The sequence below is a fragment of the Setaria viridis genome, chromosome 5 (genome assembly GCF_005286985.2).
Source record: "Setaria viridis chromosome 5, Setaria_viridis_v4.0, whole genome shotgun sequence".
In the NCBI taxonomy this organism is placed as follows: domain Eukaryota; kingdom Viridiplantae; phylum Streptophyta; class Magnoliopsida; order Poales; family Poaceae; genus Setaria; species Setaria viridis.
Genome location: NC_048267.2, coordinates 4,604,754 through 4,627,734, shown reverse-complemented (window position 1 = coordinate 4,627,734; position 22,981 = coordinate 4,604,754). Strand labels below are relative to the sequence as shown.

Genomic DNA, 22,981 nt, shown 5'->3' with positions numbered 1-22,981 from the left:
GAGGCCATCGATCACTTGATCAATCTGCACAAATAGAAGGCTTTACCCAGAACGCATATACTAAATGGCAATACTCAAGCATGCGCCAACAGCAGTAAACAGCTACTACATATAGTGACGACCCGTGAGTTCTGTTTTTTTGTAAACTGGTTTCAGGTGAATCTGCATTTCTTGCAAGAAACTTGTTGCAGTGTTCGTGCAAGGTTGTTTCGTGAGGTGGGTCACACAAAGGCCATGGTCAGGATGTGGTCGTGTTGTTGTCTGCTGCACTCTAGGTGAGCCGGTTGGGCTGCGGTTGGTTCCTGGCACTGATGCTGTGGAGATATTCTGCCTGGCCTCCTGGTCCTTGCTGTGTCGGTGCTCACTCATCCAACGTTCTAGGTTGTGCTTGTAGAGTGTTTCTTCTCAAACTTTGCACAATTTTTTCTATCTTCTGCATGTGGTTTTGCAGTGCGTTTGTTACCTGACTGAATTCTTTTTGCAAATGTTACCTAACGGAGTATTGTTTTTTTTTCCCGAAAGATTAACGGAGTATTGAATGGACGGTCGTTAGATTCGTGCACTGCAATGGCCTGTGGAGTGCACTTCTCGACTAGTGCCCTTTGGTCATACCAACTGCTGGACTATTCCAAGACAACTCAACTTTATTCAGTCGCTGACAAGGGTTATTTGTGATGTTCATATCCTGAGTGTTCCTTTTTTTTTTTACACGGAGTATCCTGAAATGCTCTTTGGTTAATACAATAATACGTAGAGCATGTTAATTGGATAGGTTCACTCAGTCGCATAGTGTTGCGCTAAAAGTTCAAGTCGCCAATTTCAGGCTGATAAGCGGTTAGGGTCCCCAGCCGCCGCCGCCGTTGCACTGGCGGGTTAGGGTGGGGGGCTTGGGGAGTTTTTGGGTGGGAAGGCAGAAAAGGCTTGGGCCTTGGGGCCGGCAGGCCAGAGAAGGTGTTGGTCCGGTTGGGACCGTCCTTTTCCTTTTTTGGTAGGTCAAGAAAGCTAATTTGGACCGGAGTCGAAACAGACGAAGCTTAAAATCACGCTCGATTTGGTGGTGGCAAGAAAGTCCGGCGCAGAAACTTGGCACCCACGCGTCCTTTTGGAAAGGAAAAAAAAAACGCAATTCAGAAACTTGGCACCTACGAAACTTGCTCATGTAGGTTTCTGGCCAATTTGCTCTCTAGTCTAGTTGAATACGTCTATTGATTTTTTTCCTTGTGAATTGTGATGAGGCAGTAGTCATGTTAACGAAATATGTCAGTACATGAGTCATGGCCAGCTTCATCAGAAGCTATAAACTTAAACATTCCGTACTCCAACTGAAGATAAGAAGATCAAATTCCATGTAGCTAATTGCATTTTAATTTTAATCATCATAATATTTGAATAATCATAATCACAAAGGTAGCACGTGCGCAAACACGACTTTCTGCATAGGATTGTGCCTGTGAGCGATATCAGTAACTGCACAGATCATAAAGGAACACCACCGATATATATACGAGCAACAGTAAATTACCAAGCATGTATGTGGTTCAACGAGGCATTGATTTTATGCCACATGAGAGTAACAGGATATATAGTCTATAATAACTCTATAAATGCCCAATGGAGCCAGGAAAACTGACACATTCTACTCCAAATGTGTCATGCACCAAAGACGGCAGAATATATGTACTAAAGGGATCAATCCAATGCAAGTACTAGCTAGCCACCAGAACACATGCTTCGATGACACAAAAATTAACCAGGGACTGACTAAACCTCAAATGGCTACGAACTATGCAACCAAGAATCCTCAAGTGACTTCCTATTCTTCTTTTTTTTCTACCTATTTTTTGCTTTCTTTTCTTTTCTTTTTTCCTGTATGCATGTTATGTATGTTGCGTGCTGCCTCTTCCTTAAGAAAAAATGGTGCACGCCGAGGTCGAGTAAAAGCCAAAGACTGACTGCTTGCGGATGTGGAGGGACTAGAGAGGTGATGAAGTGGAGGTACGAGCAGCTCAGCTAGTAAGAGGGAGTAGCCAGGGCCAGTTCGGTGCCCACCATGCTGATCCGGCCGGCGTCTGCACTGAAAAGGGCCCTCCTCCCCTCCGGGGGGCTGGCGCGACAGGCCCCGGACGATGAGGACGTGTCCTGCACAGGCCATGATAAATTGAACATGATTCAGCTTGCAGCTGCATTGAACTACCAATGCTTACAGACAACTATCAAACAACAAGAATTAACTGTCACAGGATCATGCTGCGGAATACCAGACTGAAGAATCATGCAAGCAAATGGACTTACCACATGAAGTCGAGTAAGGCCAGAGAAATGCAGCAGCTTTTGAGGACTAAACCCGGCAGCAGCAGCAGAAGTGCCGAACAGCTTTTGCGGCTGCAGTGGCGACCTCGGGCTGGACAGGGACAGCTGCAGCTTTGCCGCTGTGGCAGTGGTGTAAGTGGATGATGCCGAGGGCGGCGTGGAGGAGAGGGCGCCAAGCATCAGGTGCTCGTCCAGGCCCGACACTGCTGACACTGCCGATACCGCCACCTCAACTGCTGGGGCTCGCGATGATCGTTGGAGCCCCAGCCCGGCGCTAGTGGTGCAGCTGGTGCTGCGAGGGATCCCTGGGCCTGGCGTGGCCGTGGCCGGGCAGCTGCTGCTGGCTCCCCCGCTGATGGTCGTGCCGGACGCCATGCTGGGCCACAGGAACGTTCCCTGTGGCTTGCAGACACGGAAGCTGCTCTTCCTTGCCAGGCTGTCCGGGACACCTTGGATGACGGTGCTGTCGGCCCGCGGGGTCATCTGGTCACCAGAAGCAAGGTACACTTCTGTGAGGGGAGCAGATTCTTGATTGCCATCACTGGGAGCCAATCCCAGCTGACGAGATGTTCCTGTCTTTAGCGCCAGCACCAACTGATCCTGCACCATCCAATTGGCACTGTTACTTTGTACTCATGGATAATGGCAAATGTACATTTGCACAGGCTGAGCATAATCAACAAACAGAGTACATTGCCATGCAAAGAAGCTACCTTGAAAGAAAGGAAGGAGCTGGAAAGATAGGTAACCTGCTCCTCTAACTTATCATTCTTGTAAGCTACATGCTCATATTTATCCTGAAATTAGATAGAGTCAGTAACTGTATTCAGAGCGGCACAGAGCTAGCAGTGCGGAGATCTGGACCTAAAAATCATCCATGCTTTATTAGAAATTACAGTACAATAGATGTTACAGATGAAGAAGATAATGTCATGGCTGGATGCATGAATGTACCTTGAAGGATAACACCTCCTTCTTCAGCTCACCATTCATCTGAACCACATTCTCACACATATCCTGAAAATAAAAGGCAAGATCGTTTCTGTAAATGCAGCAAGCAATGCTAGCAAAGTCACTGCTTCACCATGAAGTATTCCAGGCATCTACTGAAAGTCTGAAACAGGTTCAGAAATGTGGATCACTAAAGACAAATTAGCAGGCATGGTGTCCCCCTTCTTTTTTTGGAAACAATTGGTGTCTCGGTTTTGATGTTGTTTGAAATTAATTGCCAGATTTTATCAAGCAGAGAAAAATTGCTGCATGCATGTACTTACCTTCAAAGAGAACACCTGCTTCTCAAGCTTTTCATTATCCCTCATAACACTCTGGTACTTCTCCTGAAAAACAAATTGAATAACTTCCATCAGTGCATTGAAAATGGGCATGCGAAAAAAAAGGTTATGGTTCCACAGTAGAACAAGTGGGGGAAGTAAAACAAAGGAATTGCAGTTATAAGTTTTCATGCTAGTCAGATCATGTACATCAGTACATCCTGGCTTCTGAATTTCAGTGACCGGAAAAGAAGTTGATAGCAACCATATCAAAACATCAGGCTCTGAACCAAGACTAGCATTCTAGCACTTCAGAAAAAAACAATCTCCCATCAGTCGATGAAAATGTTGTACGTGAGAAGGCAGCTGCACAACCAAACATACAGAAACTCGGCAAATGCTGTAAGTGCCTATGTTTTTTCAAATGAAGACGAAAATGCATATCCAAATATATAGAAACTTTCACATCAATGCAATTACATATTTTGCTCAGTTCTAAATCAGAAGAAACAGCAAAATGCCATCTTTCTTGAAAATTAAATGGGACAACAACAAAAGTGATGATTGACTACTGAGAGGATAACAGAGCTGATCTTTTGCATACCTTCAATGAACTGTAAGCTCTTTCTGCATCAAAGTTCTCATCCTTGCCCACTAGCTGCTCCATTTGCCTTCACATACCACCACAAAGTCAAATTTAGCATAAATCTAGGAAGATATTCCATTTCTCACGCTATGTAAGAACTTATACAACAATGGTATTGCAACTTGCAACGGAACTACAGAGTGCAGACAGAGAGAAAAGGAGCAGAAAAGGACACCTTTTTACACCATTGACCTCCTCGGTAAGCTCCTCAACCTGCCTCTTGACTAGTAGGTCACCGGCAACGAGGGAGACGTCGTCACCTGGCTTCCATCCCGGTGGTGGCACCCAGTATGGATCAGACACACCAGCCTGTCGCCGCACCTCAGCAAGCTCGGCCGGCTCCAGCCAGTACTCCATCACACCATCTGCATTGTGCCGGCGACGGAATCGGTGAGCACTGCCTTCTGGCACCCGGCCGGCCATGTGCTTGAGCAGGTGGTCAAGGAGGCCGGTGTCGCCGATGTGCTTACGGGCTTCCTCCCGCAGCACCTGCCGCATCACCGGCACGCCAGAACGAGCACCGTTGGAGCGCATGATATCGAGCAGGCTCTTCTCTGCTGCGGCGTAGCGCTCGGCTGACCACCGGTCCTTACCGTGCCGAGGGTCACCATCGTTGGACTCCACTGTGCGCTTCTTTGCCTTCTTCGAACTCTTTTTGCTGCTGCCCTGAACCTTGCGATTCGTCTTGCCCTCATCTCTGTGCCTGTCCTTGCTGCTTCCTTCTGCCTCCCGCTTCCTCTTACAGTTTCTTTCGCTCCTCGTAACTTCCTGCATGGCTGGATGCTGCTGCTCTTCTCTGATGCTGACCTCTGTGTCATAACCATTGACTCCAGCCTCCTTGGGAGCTTCATCTCGATGCCGGCCAATGTACCTGACACGGCGCCTCATGCCCCACCCAGCGCCATCACACTTCAAGGTGGTGAGCAGGCAGGAGTCGGCTACCAGCGCCACCTTAGCCGCCGGTGGAGCAGGTGGTGCCTGCTGGGACGTGGCGAAGTCGTAGAGGTGGGGCTTGATGAGCCAGAAGCTGTCCTTGTGCACCGTGCCCTCAAGCTCCTCATCGGCTACCCGGTGGCGCAAGATGCGCGTGGCGTGGTTGTTGCTCATGATGAAGCACTCGTCGAGCTCTGGTCCGGTTCCGGACGCTGGGTAGGAGGAGAAGAAGCTGCGCAGCGCCTGGAGGGATGGGAATTTCACCGTGACGTCCAGGTGTGTGCACTCGCTCACCTACACACAGACATCAGACGATCAGAAACAAAAACATATCAAACATGCCAAACAGATCAATAAATCGAGAGCAGCAGCTGAATCCCATAAAGAAAAGACTCACCTTTACCACACGTATGGATTTCAGATGGATTGGAGATTTGGGGGGCAACTTCTCGTGGTCAATCTCGTAGAAGGCTCCTGATGAAACCAGATCAATTCACACAAAGTGTCAGGTGAGTCATGAGTGTGTCCTGAAGAATAATGGATGAGTGTGGCAGCGTTGCGCCATATATGGCCAGCCGTGCTCACCAGTGTGGTAGGTGGGGGTGTCGTAGAAGGTCAGGCTCTGTCTGCTCGGGGGCGACCTGGATTGGATCCTGGAGTCGTGGTTGGCATCATCCTTGCCGTTTCTGCTGCTGTGGCTACTGGTCTTCTTCTTGAAGTAGTACTTGCTGACCTGTGGCTTCTGCAATGGTCACAGAAACAACAGGTGAGATGTGTATGTTTCATAGGAGAGAAAAGAGAGAAGATTGAAATGGTAAAGCTTTGGGAGTGAACGCGTGCAGTGTGCTGTGTGTGTGACATGGGAAAACATATCCTCGTGAAAGGGAGACATCAATCAGCATCATTTTAACACAATAATACACCACCAGAAATTAAAAAAAAAAGCAACTATACAGAAAGAGAACCTTTTTCTCTTTCCATATGACAACCTGACAAATTGAGTCTACTTTTTGACATACAAAGGTTTGTTGGTCCAGTTTTGATCCACATGCACGATTGTGTACATCTTCATATACGATTTAAACAATTATATATCTATATACATACCAAAATTACGTATGTTGATAATTATCAAAGTCAACTTTAAATGTTTATGTGCTGACACGTGAATTACTGATACAGTGGCAAATTGTGCAACTATCTGGTACTTTATTCAGGACAAACACTATATAGTTATGCTAATTGCATGAATGGATTCAAACAAACCAATATATAACACCAATCCATCAATAAAATCGTGGCTTTATCTCCTATCGACAGTTGTTCAGAGAATATGCATTTTAATTACCATCAGTAAAAAGTCATAAAGCCCAACATAGCTGTGCTGTTTAATTTGGAAACTTCGTAACATACTTGTCTGCACGATTTTCTTTTAGCAGTTATATTTCCTCCAGCTACAACGTGCACAGGCATAATTAAATAAACTACCGGTAGTTGTTCCACATATATCCACATAATTTCTAACATCCAGTCACCCCTCACAAAAATTACTAATACTACAAAAGTAGCAGTACACCATTCCAGATTAAACCCCGCTCAGCAAATTAAACATGCTGCAATAAATGAGCTCAGAAGATTTAACAAGGTTCATGCATGGAGAGAATACTAGGCCAATTCTAGCTGATTGAACACTTATTTTTGGCAACCTACAGCATGCATGCAACTCACATAAACAAACAAGATCACTCCACCAAGCTGATTAACCCAGCAACTCTGCAGTTCAGAATTCAGAAAACTACCACTGAACCGTACTACTGCACGTCTTGCAATTGCAAGAGCATCAAAGCATACATCAACAGCATCTCAATTACACACATCCGGGCGAATCACCCAAAAAGCAAACTAAAGCAGCACGCACAACTGACCAGAGCATCAGATCAATGGAAAGGCAAACGGATCATCAGCAGTTCAGCACCCAGATAACGGAAGCCATGCAGAAAGTAATCGAACTGCCCAAAGCGGCTGCGTACGTACCGGCGAGTTCTGCAGACGGGCCGCGAGCGCAGGAGCCGCCTGCACCGTCTCCGCGTCCATCTGCATTCCCGGCCGTGCTCCCTGCTGAAGCGAAAGCCAAACCAACCCATCCATCTTATCAGCACAGGATGATAAAAAAAAAGAAGCAAACACTGGGTTAAAAGCGAGAATTCCAGAGAACTAGCCGATCCCATGGCCGGCCGGAAACTTCCGTCGGTCGAGACCAGAAGAAATTTGCGAAACCCAACCAAATTAAATGCACTGGCTCGCATGGAAAAATTAAGTGAACTCAGACACAATCACTGCACGTCGGCACTGCCGTCTTCCGATCGAACTGGTGCGATCCAGAAATAAAATCGGGGGCAAAAAGTGTTCGAAAGCGCTAGGTTGCAACAGCGGGGTGGGGTGCTCCGTCTCGAACAGCAGGAAGGGAGGAGGAGGGGCGGGCAACGGGCAAGGGCGTACCTGGTGGGCGCTCGTCGCCCGCGAAGGGCCCGGCGAGGAAGACGTGGCGAATGGCGCCGCTGCTCGCCCAGCCGCCGCCGGGAAAGGGCCCGGCGAAGACGTGGCGAACGGCGCCGCCGGTCGCCGCGAGGAAAAGGAGGCCAAGAGAGGAGAGAGAGGTCTGAGAGAGAAGGGAACGGGGGTAAAGAAGCAGAGAATATGAGAGGGAGGGGGTGAGCCGTGAACGGCACCAGGCAGCGAATTGCTGATCCTATTTACTGGTTTTTTTTCCTTTTTTTTTACAGGCGTGTGGGAGAGTCCTTTCTAGAGAGAGAAACTGGAGGAGGGGGTGCAGCGTGCGTGTGTGACGCTGTTGCAGAGGGAAAAATCTAGGACGGCCAGCTGCAGCAGCCTTGACGGAACGGCCGTCCTGTTGTGGCCTGCCGTGGGGGGTTCAAGTCTATGACACGCGGGCCCGTTAGAGCTAGCACGCGCGCGTGGTTCGTGCGGTCGTGCCCATGCACGAGCACAAGCACAAAGCCAGCGTGGCCTTACGAGTTATACCGCTAGCTTGCTTAGTCTACCACTCCCATCTTGTGCACGCCCGAATCGTAGGCTTGCTCGTTTTGACGCATAATTTTTTCACTATAAAAAAAAAATCAACGGTACTATAACAACCAGAGTATACTACTGGAGTAGTCTAGAACACTAGTCAACGGTTACACGGCTTGATCACCACACCAGTACACCACCACGCCCGCGCAGCAGGCACCGCTTGGATGGAACCGAGCTTGGCCGTGGCAGGGAGAGGCTCACATCACGCGCGCACGCAGCGGGTCCATTCTGTTGCTCGGGCGTGTGGTCCCCAGATCAGGCTGGACTCTGTGATGCTCGTGGTCGTGGCCTCGTGTTTGGGCGCGTGCGTTGACATGCTCCGTGCGCGAGGTCTAGAGAGTTCTCCGGTTACCGGGCGGTAATTTTCCGTCCCCATCTATCTCCCTCGCGTGGTAAAATAAAGTTGCAGGCCCGGCAACCCGGGGGCCACCATCATTTGCTGCAAGCCGCTCCCGCTCGCACCGCCGTTTGGTAGGGTGTATTGCCTTTGGGCCAGGTCCGTGGGCGTGGTCTGTTTGCTATCCTGGATGGCCCGATTCGCAGAGCATCTTGGAGCATGCATAGCGTGGAACGGGAAAATCCATCATCCCACACGGTGCATGCTTGAGGGCGTCGTTGCGTTGACTTCCGGTGGATTGTTTTTTCCTCACCAACACATACCACCTGCAGAGGCAGCGGCGGTGCTCGGAGGTCGGGGAGTCGAGCGGGGTGCAGGGCCACGGCAGCGCTTAGGCCGTTGTGTGCGGGGCTGCGAGACCGCAGAGGCGCTCGAGGCCGCCGCAGCTGGGGAGGCGCGCGCCCGTGGGCACACGGCGGAGGCTGTGACGGCGTGTGACCATGGGACGCCCAGCGCACGACTGCTGGCGCACGGGGGGTCGCGGCAGGTCTGGAAGGCCGGGGCAGCGAGCGGGGCGCAGGGGCCACGGCGGCACTTGGAGGGCGCCGCGTGCGGGGGCTGCGGGGCTGGGTCCGCCGTGGCGTGCGGCAGTACGGGAAGACGCGCCACAAGCAGCGTTGATGCTTGCGTGGAGCTGCTCACGTGCCTTCCATTGCCGGCCAATGATGCGCGGCCGCGGCCGTCATTGAGCTGAAGCGTCGTAAAACTGCAGCTCCGGCAAGGCTAGTAGTTAGGGAGAGGGTGCGGCAGTGGCCAACAGTCATCGATTTGGATTTGCATTAGAAGGCAAGTTCGTTAACAAATCTTCTGTGCGTGAAACAATTCTTAATTTTTTCCTTTCATTATGTAGCTTATGTTGAAGATTTGGATGCCGTTCCATTGCCTTCCTTCCAAATTAATTTTGGTTTGTTTGCGGTTCACGTGCAATTGAGTGTCTATCAGATTAGTCATGAGGCGCGCCCGGATGCGGCCGGCGGAGGCCAGGGCGGCGTGCGGCCGTAGACTGCGGAGGCGCGTGGTCGGCAGTGCGTGGCTATGGGATGCGTGTGGGCGGCGGCAACTGTACGTGAAGGACGCGGCCGTGGAGGATGCGGCCGCGGTGGCGCGAGCAACGGCGGCAAGCGATGTACGGTGATGCTATGGAGTCTTGCTGAGAGAGAAGAACCGAGGAGGTAGAAGGATGGGTGGTAAGTTTACCTTGACTCGTGTGTAATACCAACTCATCCAGCCTAACGAATACTATCTCAGTCTAACTAGCACCATGAGCTGCAGATTTGCCAATCAACATCACTGCATTCTATGGATCTGATTAGGTTGACTCGAGCCTAGCTGAGGCAGGCTGCTAAACGCGCTCTTAACTGCTCCATCCATCGGCCGCTCGGCTGGGCTGGAGCTCGCACCAAGCTTCGTGCTCAAAGCCAAGATGGTTAGGATTGGAATACTAGGCTTACAGTACCAGATCAAATAACAAGATTGCGGTATTAGAATACTATGAGATTTTATAAAATATAGTACATTTTTATACAAGATTTGTAATATACTATATGTAGATTGAAGTATCATATAAGATACAAGAACACGTATCGGGATACTGATAACATTGCTCAAAGCTAGCCAACTTAATCTAAGTAGTTAACCTCATTTTTACTTGCATAAGTTTTTACTATCAAACAATAGTGCTAATACTTGATTCATCTTTTAAATTTAAACAACTAAACCGTTCTAACTTTTAAAATATTTCGACGTTTTTTTTAAAAGTAGGATATTTTTTTTCTTATTCTTATGTTTCTTTCTATTTTTTTAAAAAAGATGGTTGGATCGGAAACAATATATTTTCTTTTCTAATAAAAACATAAAAATGTGTATAGTTTCTACTGTAAGTAAATGCCATTGCACATTACATGGTGGAAATACAAATAGCACTAGACCAATGTTCCACTTCCTGCATATTTTCGTGTTGACTTTATGATTTGCCAATACTTTTTGAAACCATTCCGGCACTACTTTTTTATTTTTAGACATGAATCTTAAATCAACCACCAATTAATTAACTACTCCCTCCATTTCAAATTGCAGAACGTTTTAGCTTTACTATAAAGCTTTTGTTATGCATTTAAATTTACATTATATCTAGATCATATTAAAAACTATGTATATAGAAACACGACATATAATTTAAAACAGAGGAAGTATTTTATTATTTTTTTCGCTTGGGTTCCGAGATTTCGGAATGAGCCTGGCCCTAAAACTGTGTCCAGCCCATACCCAATCAAACTCACGTTATCTCAGCTCTCTATCCCCTTTCTTCGCAGTGAGGTAATTCAAATAGAAGTTGGAATGTGCAAAGCTTTGCACTCCATCAAAGGGGTGGTAAGGACATCGAATGGGCCAGTATCCGACGTCGCTGGCCAGCCCAACCAAATGTCAACTAGCAGTAATTGGAAAATACTCGTACTCGTCAAGTATGGATTTTTCACATAGGTGACCATATGGGTTATCCAATCCATCCATTTTTAAATCAATGGTGAGATGGATCATGAGGTGAGAGGTACATGGGTTAAATAATGGATCAACGGTAGCATGAAGAGAAATCAACGTTCGAGATAAATTATATGGTCACAAGTAGTTTTGCATTTTCCGTAGCAGTAAAGTAGTGTTCTTACTTAGTATTTTTCAAAAGAGAAGTAGTGCATATCGAGACGATAAGATGCTTTCATTTTGGAAAACAAATTGATGCATCCATTTCATCCACTCGATCACGGGGAAACTTCAGAGCCTTGCTTTCGTCCCTCGCACTGCCGGGGCAACGAGCGAGGTGAGCAGCATCTCAATCTGCGACGCGAAACGATCCATCACCAGCTGCGGCAGCACCATCGTCACCGCCAGGCCTTCCTCCCCGTCGGCGTTCCTGACGGTGAGGAGGAAGCTCGCCCTGACGAGCGGGTGCGTGGCCACAGGTCCTGCGTACACCGGCTCGTCCCAGCCGAAGTCCGCGCGCTGGAACGCGTGCCTGGTATCCGACACGAAGTAATCGTCGGCCAGCGCCGAGCGCGGCCGCACGTGCTCGGCGGTCATCGCCGCCTTCGCCTCCCGCACCAGCGCCACCTCGTCGCCCAGCGAGCCGCCGCGCAGAGCCCCGGCGGTGGTCTGCGCCATCAGGGCGATGCAAGCGTTGCCGTAGTAGCCGGCGGGAATGCCCAGCTCGCTCAGGCCCCTAAAGTTCGCCATCAACGCCAGCCCGACGTCCTTGCCCGGCGGGAGCTCCAGCGCGGCCGTGCGGGCTCGCCAGACGGCCGCCACGAGCACATCGAAGGCCATGGCCTTGTCGCGGAGGTGCGGCGGGAGCCGCTTCTTGAGCGCCGCGACGTCGGCCGGGCTGAAGGTGAAGGTCTGCTGGACCATGTTGCTGAACGACGGCGGCGGCGGCGGCGGCGGCACTGCGTCGTAGTCGCGGGCTTTTGGTTGGCTGCGCGCCTCCAGGATCTCGGGGGACCACGCGGCCGGCATCGCCGGCGCCGGGAGGCCTCGGGCGTGCTACGCGACGGCGGAAACGAACTGGGAGACGCCGGCGGCGTCGCACATGACGTGATTGATGCGGAAAGCCACGACGAAGCCGCCGCAGAGCAGCCGGGTCACCTGGACGAGCAGCAAGGGGCTGCCGACGACGCCACTGGAGCCCTCGACGTCGCCTGGTGGTCCATGCACGGGAACGGTGGCCGCAGCCCGGTGGCCGCCTCCAGCTCCGCCAGCCGCACGTCGGCGTCCACCTCCACGAACAGCACCCCTTCGCCGGTGCAGTCAACGACCAGCCTCCGCCCCTCCACCTCCCTGAGCCGCCCGGCGAGCGGGTAGTAGGGCACCAGCGCCTCGCCGAACGCGCCGCGGATGACGGCTGCCGGGTCGTCGTCGACCCGCGACCCGCCTCGGTAGAAGCAGACGCTCGGCATGTGACGACGAAGGACCTCCATGTCGTCGATGTTGGACAGGCGCTTCGTCTCGCGGGGCGTCGGCCCTGCAGGGCCCACGAGCACCGGATCGCGCCGCCGCACAGCAAAGGTGAGTACCGCCATGGCCTGGATGTGCTCCTCCAGTCCTCCTCTGCTTAGCAACTTCCTCACGCCACAATTGTCATTAGTTGACGCAAGGCGCGTGCATAGTTTTTTTAGTTTTAAGATGCCTCGTGTTACAATTTTCAATCTTTCAGGAAGATGTCAAGATGATCTTGTAGGATAAAAGAACAGATCCCGAAGGATGGTAACTCTCAATAAATTTCATATCTGAAGATCAAATACAAACTCCCCAATACAATTTTCTTTTCGAATTTTCCGCTTTTCAGTCACCACTCCGATGGAGTCTGCACAGTAAAGCCCACGTAATTCTTAGTGCATGGTTTCATTGCTCTATTACCAAAACTGCTATGTCATCTTTTCAATGAAATGAAACTGTCACTCTTAATGCACTATTTCAATGCAGAGTTTCATAGACAACCTACAACATTTAATTTTTGCATGGAGTTATGATCAATTGTGCCATGCGATGAAACTATAACATCCTCGGTGCAAGTTTCATTAGGTTTCATGGGATTTGGTAACTGCGCCAGCTGGGTTGGGTTTCATGAGGTGAAACTTCCCTCTCCTCTCTCCTCATAATTAGGTTGCCAAGTCAGCAAGACTGCTGATGTGGCATGGGATTTAATATCCATGAAATCCTCCATGACACTCCACTGAGACTGGCCTAAGCTACAATAAATTTGTCACCCTCCCTGCCTCGTTCAGGAAAGCCAGCCCAAACTCCATAAAACAATGCAAAAATTCAGGCGACTATGATAATGAAATGCAAATAACCTATGAAGTCATTGCCAATTATTCTATGTTCAAATGTCTGTCAGAACTTTGTCAAGTTCAATTTCAGAACCTAAAATGTGAGAATGCGTGCTTGTGATTTAAAGCATATCTAAGAACAAAATGCTTCTATAGTTCTATACAGTATTGGATTGGAGCTAAGAAAGGGAAAGAAAAAAACAACTGAGATAGAACCAACAGAACATCAATACATCATAAGCCCCAGGTTTCAGCTAAGGTGATGATAATTTATCAAAGCTGGCCTTCAGTTGATTGCTTCCCAGTAATAGTGAATGTTTGGGCTTACAGGACTAGCGGAAAATCATGTTCCATAGCAAAGATTTGTTTGATCATCTTGGCAGAACTAACAAAAAAAAAAGTACATAACTTGGTGTACTGGGTAACTGTTAACAACAGCCAATTTCATGCACAACTTATGAGCATGGCCAACATTGAAGATGATCATACACAAAAGAACAAAATCTTCTATCCAAGAATAGATATAATGTAACAGTTAAAGCAAATACTAGCATTAGCATCTTTGAATGTATAAGACCAGGATTGCAGCCTGCCTCTGCAATATTAATAGTGTACTCACTAAACAAGCTTTACATGTAACTAAAGAAGTTAAAGTATTGTAATTGCTTTCACTAAATCACCACAAAAGATACAGTAATAGATCAGGTTTTCCTCTGGATGTGCTTTATTATACAGACTAAAAGTTGAAGATTCCAGTGTTTCCAAACATCAACACATCAATAAATATTTTGCAGTGCCAAAAGTCAACAAGAACTTTTTGACAGCAACATGTATGTGCCACTTAAAAACTTCTGGTATATAAGACCACAGAATATTTTAATCAAGTCAGCTCAGTTATCATCTTGATTAATCTATATGTCAACAAATAGTTCTCGACCATGGCTTGCTGAGATAACATGTGATTATTTGTAAGATATGTAAATTTGGCGCTCTACAGCTCCAAAAAGTAGTTATGTTCGAAAGCAACAATTTTGACGTGACTATGTGCAGCTTTGCAAAGCTGAGTCCATAAAAAAAATACAGTTTCCACAATATAAACATGATTTCTCTGGATTGCCAAAAATATTTTCATCCAAGTACTACAAAATAGAACTCAGTGATTTACTTTCCTTTTTCCCGCTTGGTCAAACCCGAATTTCATTTACTGCGATTGCACTGAAATTATAAGTGTTTCATGTCAACATAGCCGTTAGAAAAAGCTTTGTAAATAGAAAGAGCCAACAGAAACAACAAGAAAAGGATTTGAAGCGCTGGGTACATCCACGTTCATACATCGCCTCTACATGACCCTCCTGGAGTCTTGTGCAGCCATTGGTGTTTGCTTCAGGTTTTTGCTCACCAACTTCTCTATCTTCTGTATTGACGTAGATAGTTTCTTATCGCCAATGTCAGCAAGGGTGGGATCCATGCACCTTCAGAGTGCCTATGCTATTAGGAATGTCCTCCTTTTTTTTTTTTTTGCGAAGAGGAATGTCCTCGTCTGCTTGTGCTGGAATAGTCACGTTCACAGATTGCGGTGACTACTCAAGCCTCTGCTTTGCTGCTGAGCTGCAGCAATCCCCAAACAGCTTCTATGAATAGCCTGCATGCAAGCCACAGTAAAATAGGATGGCAGCAGGCAAAGGGAACTAATTCTGATAACATGTAAGTGATGCCTATGACAAAAGAAGAATGCCACATGCAAATCATTTCAGCAGTGTTGTTTCAGTAAAAGGTCCTAGTAAAATTAGCTAGTAAAAGCACATCACTGTAGTCCACAAAGCCATCCAATAACTTTCCGATTCAGATGAAATCCCACAAACTCAGATACAGAAATTCATTTTCAGTCCAACAATTCATTTTAGCAGAAGTTTGATCAGTACTTGACAATACAGATACGCAAGGTTCGAATTGAATACATTCAGTCAATTTAAGAGTTGGGTTACCATTCAAACTCAGGAAAGGGTAATGCTTGGAAAATTATGCCTGGACACCTACATGGCTGTCGTCAGCTTCGCTGAGTGCAGATTTCAGAATTCGAATGGCCATGGCCCATGGGGCTGTTTTGGTCTAAAAAGAAAGGCCCATGGGGCTGTTTTGGTCAACCTGAATTCCGAAGGCAAGGCCAAGATGAGGTCACATGCACTGGTTATAGCTTTGCACCCCTCCCTGCTCTTCAGTGTTTAGACAGGGTGCTAGAACCAAAAGATTCCCTAAGCACTCTTAATTTTCTCAAACTGGAGCCGCCAGAACATGCTGCTTGCATTCGCGTTATCATGGATAATGCTTATGCGCATAACATGCCATGATGCAACTTTTGTGCTAGAGAAAAAAAAGGAAATTCTGTTGATAACTGTCGAGTGAGACCAAAAGCACTACTAAGTAGAGGAGTAGAGAGCGCTGAAGAAAGACACGAAAGACGCAGAAGTTCTACTATAATGAATGGGCAGAACACCTGCCACTAATTGCTCAAAAAAAAATTATTGCCATGCTTTCGAGCACGTTTCCGCGCCCTGCTTTAGAGCGGGCGGCGATCTGGCGACCCCGGCGAGTGCCGTGCCATCGAGACGGCGGCCGTTGTCAGGTGAGAATCCCCTGGTCCCGGCGTAACCCACGGGGAGGGTGCGCTCCCTCGGTCTAGGGGGGACGCAACGTGCGTCTGGTAGCGCGATAGCAACCGTGGGCGTTGCATTGCAACGTCTGGTGTCGGCCGGGACCGACCCGGGTCGTCAGGACCCTCGAGTGGTGGTCACGATAGTGGTGTCGACACCGGCAAGGCAGTGGAACACAGGCTCTCAGGACATTTTTGGCAGCACAACATGGAAAAGTTCGCACGGAAATCATCCAAATCTTAGAGAAAACACATCGCAAGGGCAAGGTGAACCATCCATCATCGAGCTGAAGAGTTGTTACACACAGGTTGTCTCCTCACTTCCTCAGCGTGCTCGGACCCGATCCCGAGGCCGTCAAACGATCTGCATCCACGCGGACTTGCGGTCGACGCGAGGCCACTCCATGCAGGCGACCACCCACCGTTCCTCCTCCTCCGCGCCGCCGGCGTCGCCGCGACCGCGTGCCGTCGCCGGACGCGGCGGCGGGAACGTCCCCTTCTCCTGCCGTTGCTCCAGCGTCGCCTCCTCCTCCTGCTCGCCGGTGAGTCTCTCGTCGTTGCCACTGACGATGACTCGAAGGAACAGGAGGAGCGAGGCCATCGATCAGTGGATCAATCTACACAGAAGGCTTGCCCAGAACGCATGTAGGAGTAGATCGCAGGAAACAGGAACAGAGGTAGCAGCTGCATATAACGATGACTGACGAGCTCTGGAGCGCTCCATCATTTTTTTTACTGGTCTCAGGTGAATCAGGATTTCTTGCAAGAAATTTGTTGTGTTCTTGCAAGGTTGTTTTGTCAGGTGGATCACACAAGGTCATGGTCGGGGTTGTTGGGGTGTGGTTGGTGCTTGGGACGACTGATGCTGTCAAGATATTCTCCTGTGTCGGTGTGCTGGTGCTCGTTCATCCACGACCCAACAAAGTTTGTTTGATCTGCATGTGGTTTTATTTTTTGTTAATGCTACCTAACTGAAATTAAATGGGCGCTCGTTAGATTCGTGTGCTGCATTGGCCAGTGGAGTGTACGTCTTGACTGCCTTGGTCATACCAACTGCCGGACTGTACTGTTCCAAGACAACTCAACTTTTCTATGATCTTATTTTTATTAAGCAATGTATGGATGGAAAAGTAATAATAGATTTTGCATTTGATTTTTTTCCTGTCATTTGCGTACTCTTATACCTTTTATTTATCATCAGCTTATGAGCTGAACATACTGTAAAAATTTGGCTTGTGTGTGGTCGCAAGGCAAGAATCTATTCCTTTTTGAAAAAAAAATGACACGGTTGTTTATGATGTTATTACGCTGTGTCCTTTGGTTAATAGAACATGTCGATTTGATAGGTTCAGTCGCATAGGTGTTTGTGCTAAAAGTAAGTCGTAAATTCAGGTTATAAAGTAACAACAAAACCTGCGAGTCCAAGTTAAGCCGACAGAAGGGCAATCCTACTAACTTTCAGGTGACAATGGCTTTTTATCTCGAATGAGATACGCCATTTTGGAAAACAAATAAAATCCTGGCCGTTTCCTCTTTTTGGGAGGCCTCTTATCCAATTTTTGCCACTAATTTTCTGACTAACTCTAGGCCCAAGTGTCAATGAGATCGTTTAGTGGTAATAAACTGATTTCTGCACTGGACTAATAACGCAACAAATGGAACAGAAACGTCTTAGAATTGGATCAACATAAATTAAAGAAGATAGAATCCCAAACACAACAGAATTCAGTTGGTGCTTCATCAGTCTTGAACCGATCAAAAAGCAGAGTAAGCTGTTCTTCCAATCTGCAGCCACGTACAGTCGTACACCACTGGACTGTCTTCAGGGCTGGACGACTGTCCTCCCTGAAGACAAATCCTAATCACCATCAACGCGGCATGCTTCCATACCATTTATCACAAAAGTTATGCGCAACCGCGCCCATCGTTGTCTTCTCCCTCCGGCCGGGATCCGCGCGGCCACCATGAAATCAAGGCCGCGTCGCCGTCAGACGCTTGCTCATCGGAAAACAGCCCGGGATATGCTCCCGGCATTCTCGACATGCTCTCAGCGAACCTTTGCATGATCCAACAACCAGCATTTACACTTGGCGCCGCGCAATGCCGCGAGCTCTGGATGTCTGAATGTATGATCGTGCAACTGTACAATGGGGTGCACAACGTTTTTTTTTTCCTTCAGTCTGGAATCCTGGAAGATTAACCGATGGATCGGAGCAGGGCATGAGCATGGCGATGCTTCCGGTGTCACGGTGGAGCCGCTCCGTCGTCTCCCTCGGCGCCGGCGCCGGCGCCGTCGTCTGCTGCTGCCAGCCGTGAGTCGAGCCACCTCGCCAGGTTCGCCAGGAACGGGGTGTAGACGAAGTAGCACGTCGCCGTCCAGCTCACCAGCCCCTGAGCACAACCCCCGCACGAGACGACGTGATGTGCGCTGTTTGACAGAGGACAAAAGAGATCCCGATCCCGTCGCCGGGAGGAGAGGAAAACGTACCTCGCCGAGCAGGTGGACGTCGGCGTTCGGATAGCTCCAGCACCCGAGCAATCTGCGTACGCAATGCAACACCGGCAGCGGCGGTGCCGACAATGTCAGCAAACATCAAAACAGATATGGAGTCGAGCAGAGAGCATGTGCACACTGGAATTTGCAAGGGATTGGTCCTGCTAGAAACTGGAAAGGAGCGGTGTTACTTGATCAGTGGGATCTCGGCGAGTGGGCAGACGGTGCCGACGAGGCAGGCGAGGGCGAAGCCGAGCCAGGAGCCGTCGAGGAACAGCCACACAAACTCGGCGCCGGCGAACAGGACGTAGGCCTCCACGTTGCTGGGCACCCCTGCTCTGTACAGCTCCGCGCTCAGCTCGATGAACAGAGCAAGAACACTGCGTACACACAGTCACACACGATACAATCCACGTCATCGATGAATCATTCGTTCAATGGTAGATCGGTGGATGCAGCGTGCAGAGCTGGAACGCACAGCAGCGACGTCGCCGTCTTCTGTGAGCTGCCGGTGGCCTTGGACTTGGGGAGCGCCCTCTGGTCCAGGGCCAGGTGGAGCAGGCCGACGGTGAGGTAGAACGCGCCGAGCAGGGGCGGCACCAGGACGTGGGTGTGGAGGGGGCCCACGTCGAGGGCGCCGTTGCCGTAGACCTGGAGGCCGACGCGGGAGTGGATCCCGTCGAGGAGCGGGCCCAGGAGGAACCCCGCGCCGAAGAGCGCCGCCGAGACGGCCGGCCAGGCGCGCCTCCGAGATGCCGGGGCCGGGGGCGGCGGCGGTCCGCCGCCGGACAGCGAGCGGATCGGTCTGAGCGATCTACGCGGCGGTCTGTTGCGCTGGCGCGGCGAGGGGTGTGGGCGCCGCGGTGGCGGAGGGGTGCCGGCGGCGAGGACGGCGAGCTTGGCGCGCATCTCTTATCCTGTGGGCGAGCTCTTGGGCCACGCGGCGTATTCCAGTTTGTTCGTACTTTGTTGGCCAGTTTGAACGGCCGTGATCCATCAACGGCCCAAGGGCCTTGCTGTTCTTCTTCCACAATCCACAGCCGTCCGATCTGGGTGAGTACACTGTGGCCTATCTTGTTTTGACTAGTTGAGTCCAACCATTTGCTCTAATACCATGATTAGCTTGCCAACTGATTATGGAGTATAGCTCGTGAAGTCGTGATGTATGGCTGCAAGTGGGCCAACTCAAACCACATCTTATGCTAAATGGCGTCCCTGGTAAAGGGTAAAAAACCGTCACAAAAACCACAAATATTCCGAGGAAAACAAAGTGATGATACAAGTCTTGTTGGTGACTCAGTCACACATTGTGGTTCTGGCGGTCTTGTCGTAAGCCGGTCATACAAATACAAACCAGCTGTGTGTATAATAGTGTCCTGTGGTCAATTACTTCTGCCAAGTCGCAAGTGCTTGGTGTACTCGATTGGTGCAACTGGAATATACTCCTTCGAAATGTTTTAGTTTTTTACGTACATAAATTTTGCTATACGTAGATGCTTAGCAAAAAGATATATATTTAGAAAAATCAAAATGACCTATAATTTTGGACGCATGGAGTATATTGTATGCAGGTGAGCCCAGGGGGTATTTATTGAATACCCATTATTTGTGCTAATCTATATATTTAAGGGTATAATCACTATATGTTAAAAAAATAAGCTTAAAACAGTTAAATTTTTGTATATTTTGAACTTTTAAATACACACTCTTAAACTCCTGAGTCCGCCCCCTAACTGTACGTGTCATCTTGTAATAAAAACAGAAAGGGATACATCGTAGAGTACTATGCGTGCCGTCTGTTGCTAGCTAGGAGCTGGCGCGGATAGTCTCCGAGGTATTGAATACAACACTTGAGAGACCTATCACGGCCAGCTTACGGTCTATTCATGCCGTCTCTAATTTTACAGGGTCGGATAAAATCGGTATGGATGAATGTTTTTGTTAGTGATCGTTTCCAAGCTACTCCCTCTATTTTTATTTATAAGGCATACATGCATTTCAAGATTCAAACTCAATCTTTGACTAATAATTTCACTATTATTCTTTTTATTTTTATAATGTAAACTTTACACGGTTAGATTCGTAATCAAATATACTCTACAATGATTATAAATTTATAACTATAAATAATATAATATAAGATAAATGAATGGTCAAAGTGTTATTTGGAAGACCTTGCTAAGTTATACCTTGCCTCATAAACATAAACATAGATTGATGGGGCATTTCATGGGAACTCAGCCAGGGGTGGATCTAGGGCTCGGGCTGCAGCCCGGGGCGAGCCAATGTAGTCCCTTTAACATATGTGGTATTTAGCCTAATAAAAGGAGGTTCATGAGGCAAGATTAGACTATTTTGGCTGTGATTCAGCAACTTAGCCCGGGGTGCAGCCCCGTTTTGGATCCGCCCCTGAACTCAACAATACCAAAATGTGACATATAGTCCTTCCGTCCCAAAAAAAAAGCTATCTAAGAAATTCTAGGACAGATTAATAAGGAGGTAAAATGACTGTAATTGTCCCCTATTTATTATCTATATTTGGCATGCGCATTGCAAATTAAGTACAATGACTTGTTTTTGAAAAAAATTAGGATAATTTTAAATCATAGAATAACTTATTTTTTGGATGTAGGGAACACCAGCCTGTAGTTTAAGCATCATAGACTCAGGGCTTGTTGGGTAGAGCTCCATCTCATTTTGATTCTTCATGGGAGCTGATTCTCTGAGAGAAGTAATTCTGTGGTTGAAAGTGATTCTTTTTGATTCTCTAGTATAAACTCTTAAAATCAGGATGGAGAATCACTTCACAGACTCAGGAGAAGCTACTTTTTTTAGCTCCCAACCTCTTAGTTCATTTTAGAGAATCACTTCACAGAATCAGAAGAGAATCAATTCTCTCTGGAAACTATTTGGCAGAGTTCCTACTGAATTCAGCAGAGAATCAGCTTTGAAAACTATGCCAAAGAGGGCCTCGGAAACAAAAATATATATTTGCATTCGAAGGGAGCTATCCCTAGTTCCCTACATATACCACTCCCTACTGAAACATCAAGAAATTTGACCAAGCAATAAATTAAATCTAATTAAAACACAACTCATCTACGTAAATACTTAAAGAGACGGCCGGGCCAATGCATTTGTGGCTCATGATCGATGCAACTTTACACCTCTCCATCGAAGCGAGTAGACTAGTCCGTGCAAGTTGAAAGAAACACCAGCGATATATACCGTGACAGAGCGGAAGAAACACAACGGGAGAGCGGTGGCTGCCCACCTATCCATGACCATGGAGATATAAGGAGCTCTCACTGTCATCCAAAGCCATTCCTTGCCGTAACTCTCTTTGCATATTGGAGAAAAAAGACGTCTCGTCCAATATTTTATTATAGGATATTTTTTTGAATCACACAGTACAGACGCAGACGCTTACATACAAGTACGCACATTTGCCTCTACGAACACACGCACGCAACCCTACTCCTATGAGCACCTCTGAAAGATTGAACTGTCAAATCCTCAAGATTGACGAAGTCACCACTGGCGCCTCGCTGTCGACAGGCACGTCGCCTACTGAAAGAATAGCGCCGGTTAAATCCTAAAATAAATTCAGAAAAATACGAGTAGCAGTGCCGAGTCGAGAACTCGAATTCTAGTGAGTAGGTTCCACCACAAAGAATCTTACCAGCTGAGTACGTTACGTCAAGTGGTATTGACACCGGGGCGTTGCCCCGTGAGCCAAACATCACAACAATGAAAGATTTGTATATATGCATCATGGAAAGCCTGTTAAATATTGATAACAACTCCTAGAGCAGGCGTTTATTTCCTTTCACATGTGCGTATATGTATTCTGCAGTATCGTGCCTGCATCGGTTGACACTTGCACTTTGCAGCACAATCACCTAGTATTGGTTAACACCATAAAGAAAATATAACTGTGCTTCGGCTTATACTTTTCTAATTAAGTGGCCTGATACATGATTGCGAATTTCGTTATATAACTCATTTATTTTCCGTGCTAACGCAACGGTGATATTTGACAATAGCAGCTCATTGTGAAGAATAAAATACACTTACACGGTAGAGAATTCACCTTCCATACACCCCATTTTATCCCGGTTTAAAGTTGGCCCGGAACAAAAGGTTCACCAACCGGGACTAAAACTCGGTCACTAGTGGGGGCCTCACCAAACGGGATCTTTTATCCTGGTTGCAAAGGCTAGTGGAAAAAAAAGACCCCGGGATAAAAGGGGATCTTTTATCCCGGTTGGTGTTTCCAACCGGGATAAAAGGGTCCCCACGAGTTAATACAAAAGGATTGCATCCCCTATATAGTCAGATTTACTGTGTAGGTGGGATAGCAAGGA

At 48.1% G+C, this 22,981-nt stretch overlaps 2 protein-coding genes and 1 pseudogene across 2 annotated transcripts; all 3 read right to left on the bottom strand.

The window, feature by feature from the left end:
* Nucleotides 1-1,479: 1,479 nt before the first annotated feature.
* Nucleotides 1,480-7,795, bottom strand: LOC117854716 (protein AMEIOTIC 1). Its single transcript, XM_034736942.2, has 11 exons — nt 7,660-7,795; nt 7,195-7,278; nt 5,746-5,902; nt 5,558-5,634; nt 4,403-5,454; nt 4,186-4,252; nt 3,585-3,647; nt 3,265-3,327; nt 3,024-3,107; nt 2,293-2,910; nt 1,480-2,139 (listed from the first exon to the last, which is right to left on the bottom strand). The coding sequence occupies exons 2-11, from the start codon at nt 7,258-7,260 to the stop codon at nt 2,011-2,013; spliced, it is 2,376 nt and encodes a 791-aa protein (XP_034592833.1). The 5' UTR covers nt 7,261-7,278; nt 7,660-7,795; the 3' UTR covers nt 1,480-2,010.
* Nucleotides 7,796-11,023: 3,228 nt separating this feature from the next.
* LOC117858630 (benzyl alcohol O-benzoyltransferase-like) lies at nt 11,024-12,970 on the bottom strand (annotated as a pseudogene).
* Nucleotides 12,971-18,167: 5,197 nt separating this feature from the next.
* LOC117855624 (uncharacterized) lies at nt 18,168-19,553 on the bottom strand. Its single transcript, XM_034738012.2, has 4 exons — nt 19,093-19,553; nt 18,806-18,994; nt 18,609-18,660; nt 18,168-18,511 (listed from the first exon to the last, which is right to left on the bottom strand). The coding sequence occupies exons 1-4, from the start codon at nt 19,521-19,523 to the stop codon at nt 18,365-18,367; spliced, it is 819 nt and encodes a 272-aa protein (XP_034593903.1). The 5' UTR covers nt 19,524-19,553; the 3' UTR covers nt 18,168-18,364.
* Nucleotides 19,554-22,981: the final 3,428 nt, after the last annotated feature.

Bases quoted from the DNA above. Each gene is read 5' to 3' on its own strand.
- LOC117854716 (XM_034736942.2), bottom strand. From the start codon at position 7,260: ATGCAGATGGACGCGGAGACGGTGCAGGCGGCTCCTGCGCTCGCGGCC. The intron at 5,903-7,194 runs GTACGTACGCAG...TGACCATTGCAG, and splicing joins CCCGTCTGCAGAACTCGCCG to AAGCCACAGGTCAGCAAGTA. The intron at 4,253-4,402 runs GTGTCCTTTTCT...TGGTATGTGAAG, and splicing joins GAGGTCAATGGTGTAAAAAG to GCAAATGGAGCAGCTAGTGG.
- LOC117855624 (XM_034738012.2), bottom strand. From the start codon at position 19,523: ATGCGCGCCAAGCTCGCCGTCCTCGCCGCCGGCACCCCTCCGCCACCG. The intron at 18,995-19,092 runs GTGCGTTCCAGC...GTGTGTACGCAG, and splicing joins AAGACGGCGACGTCGCTGCT to TGTTCTTGCTCTGTTCATCG. The intron at 18,661-18,805 runs GTAACACCGCTC...TTGCGTACGCAG, and splicing joins GCCGAGATCCCACTGATCAA to ATTGCTCGGGTGCTGGAGCT.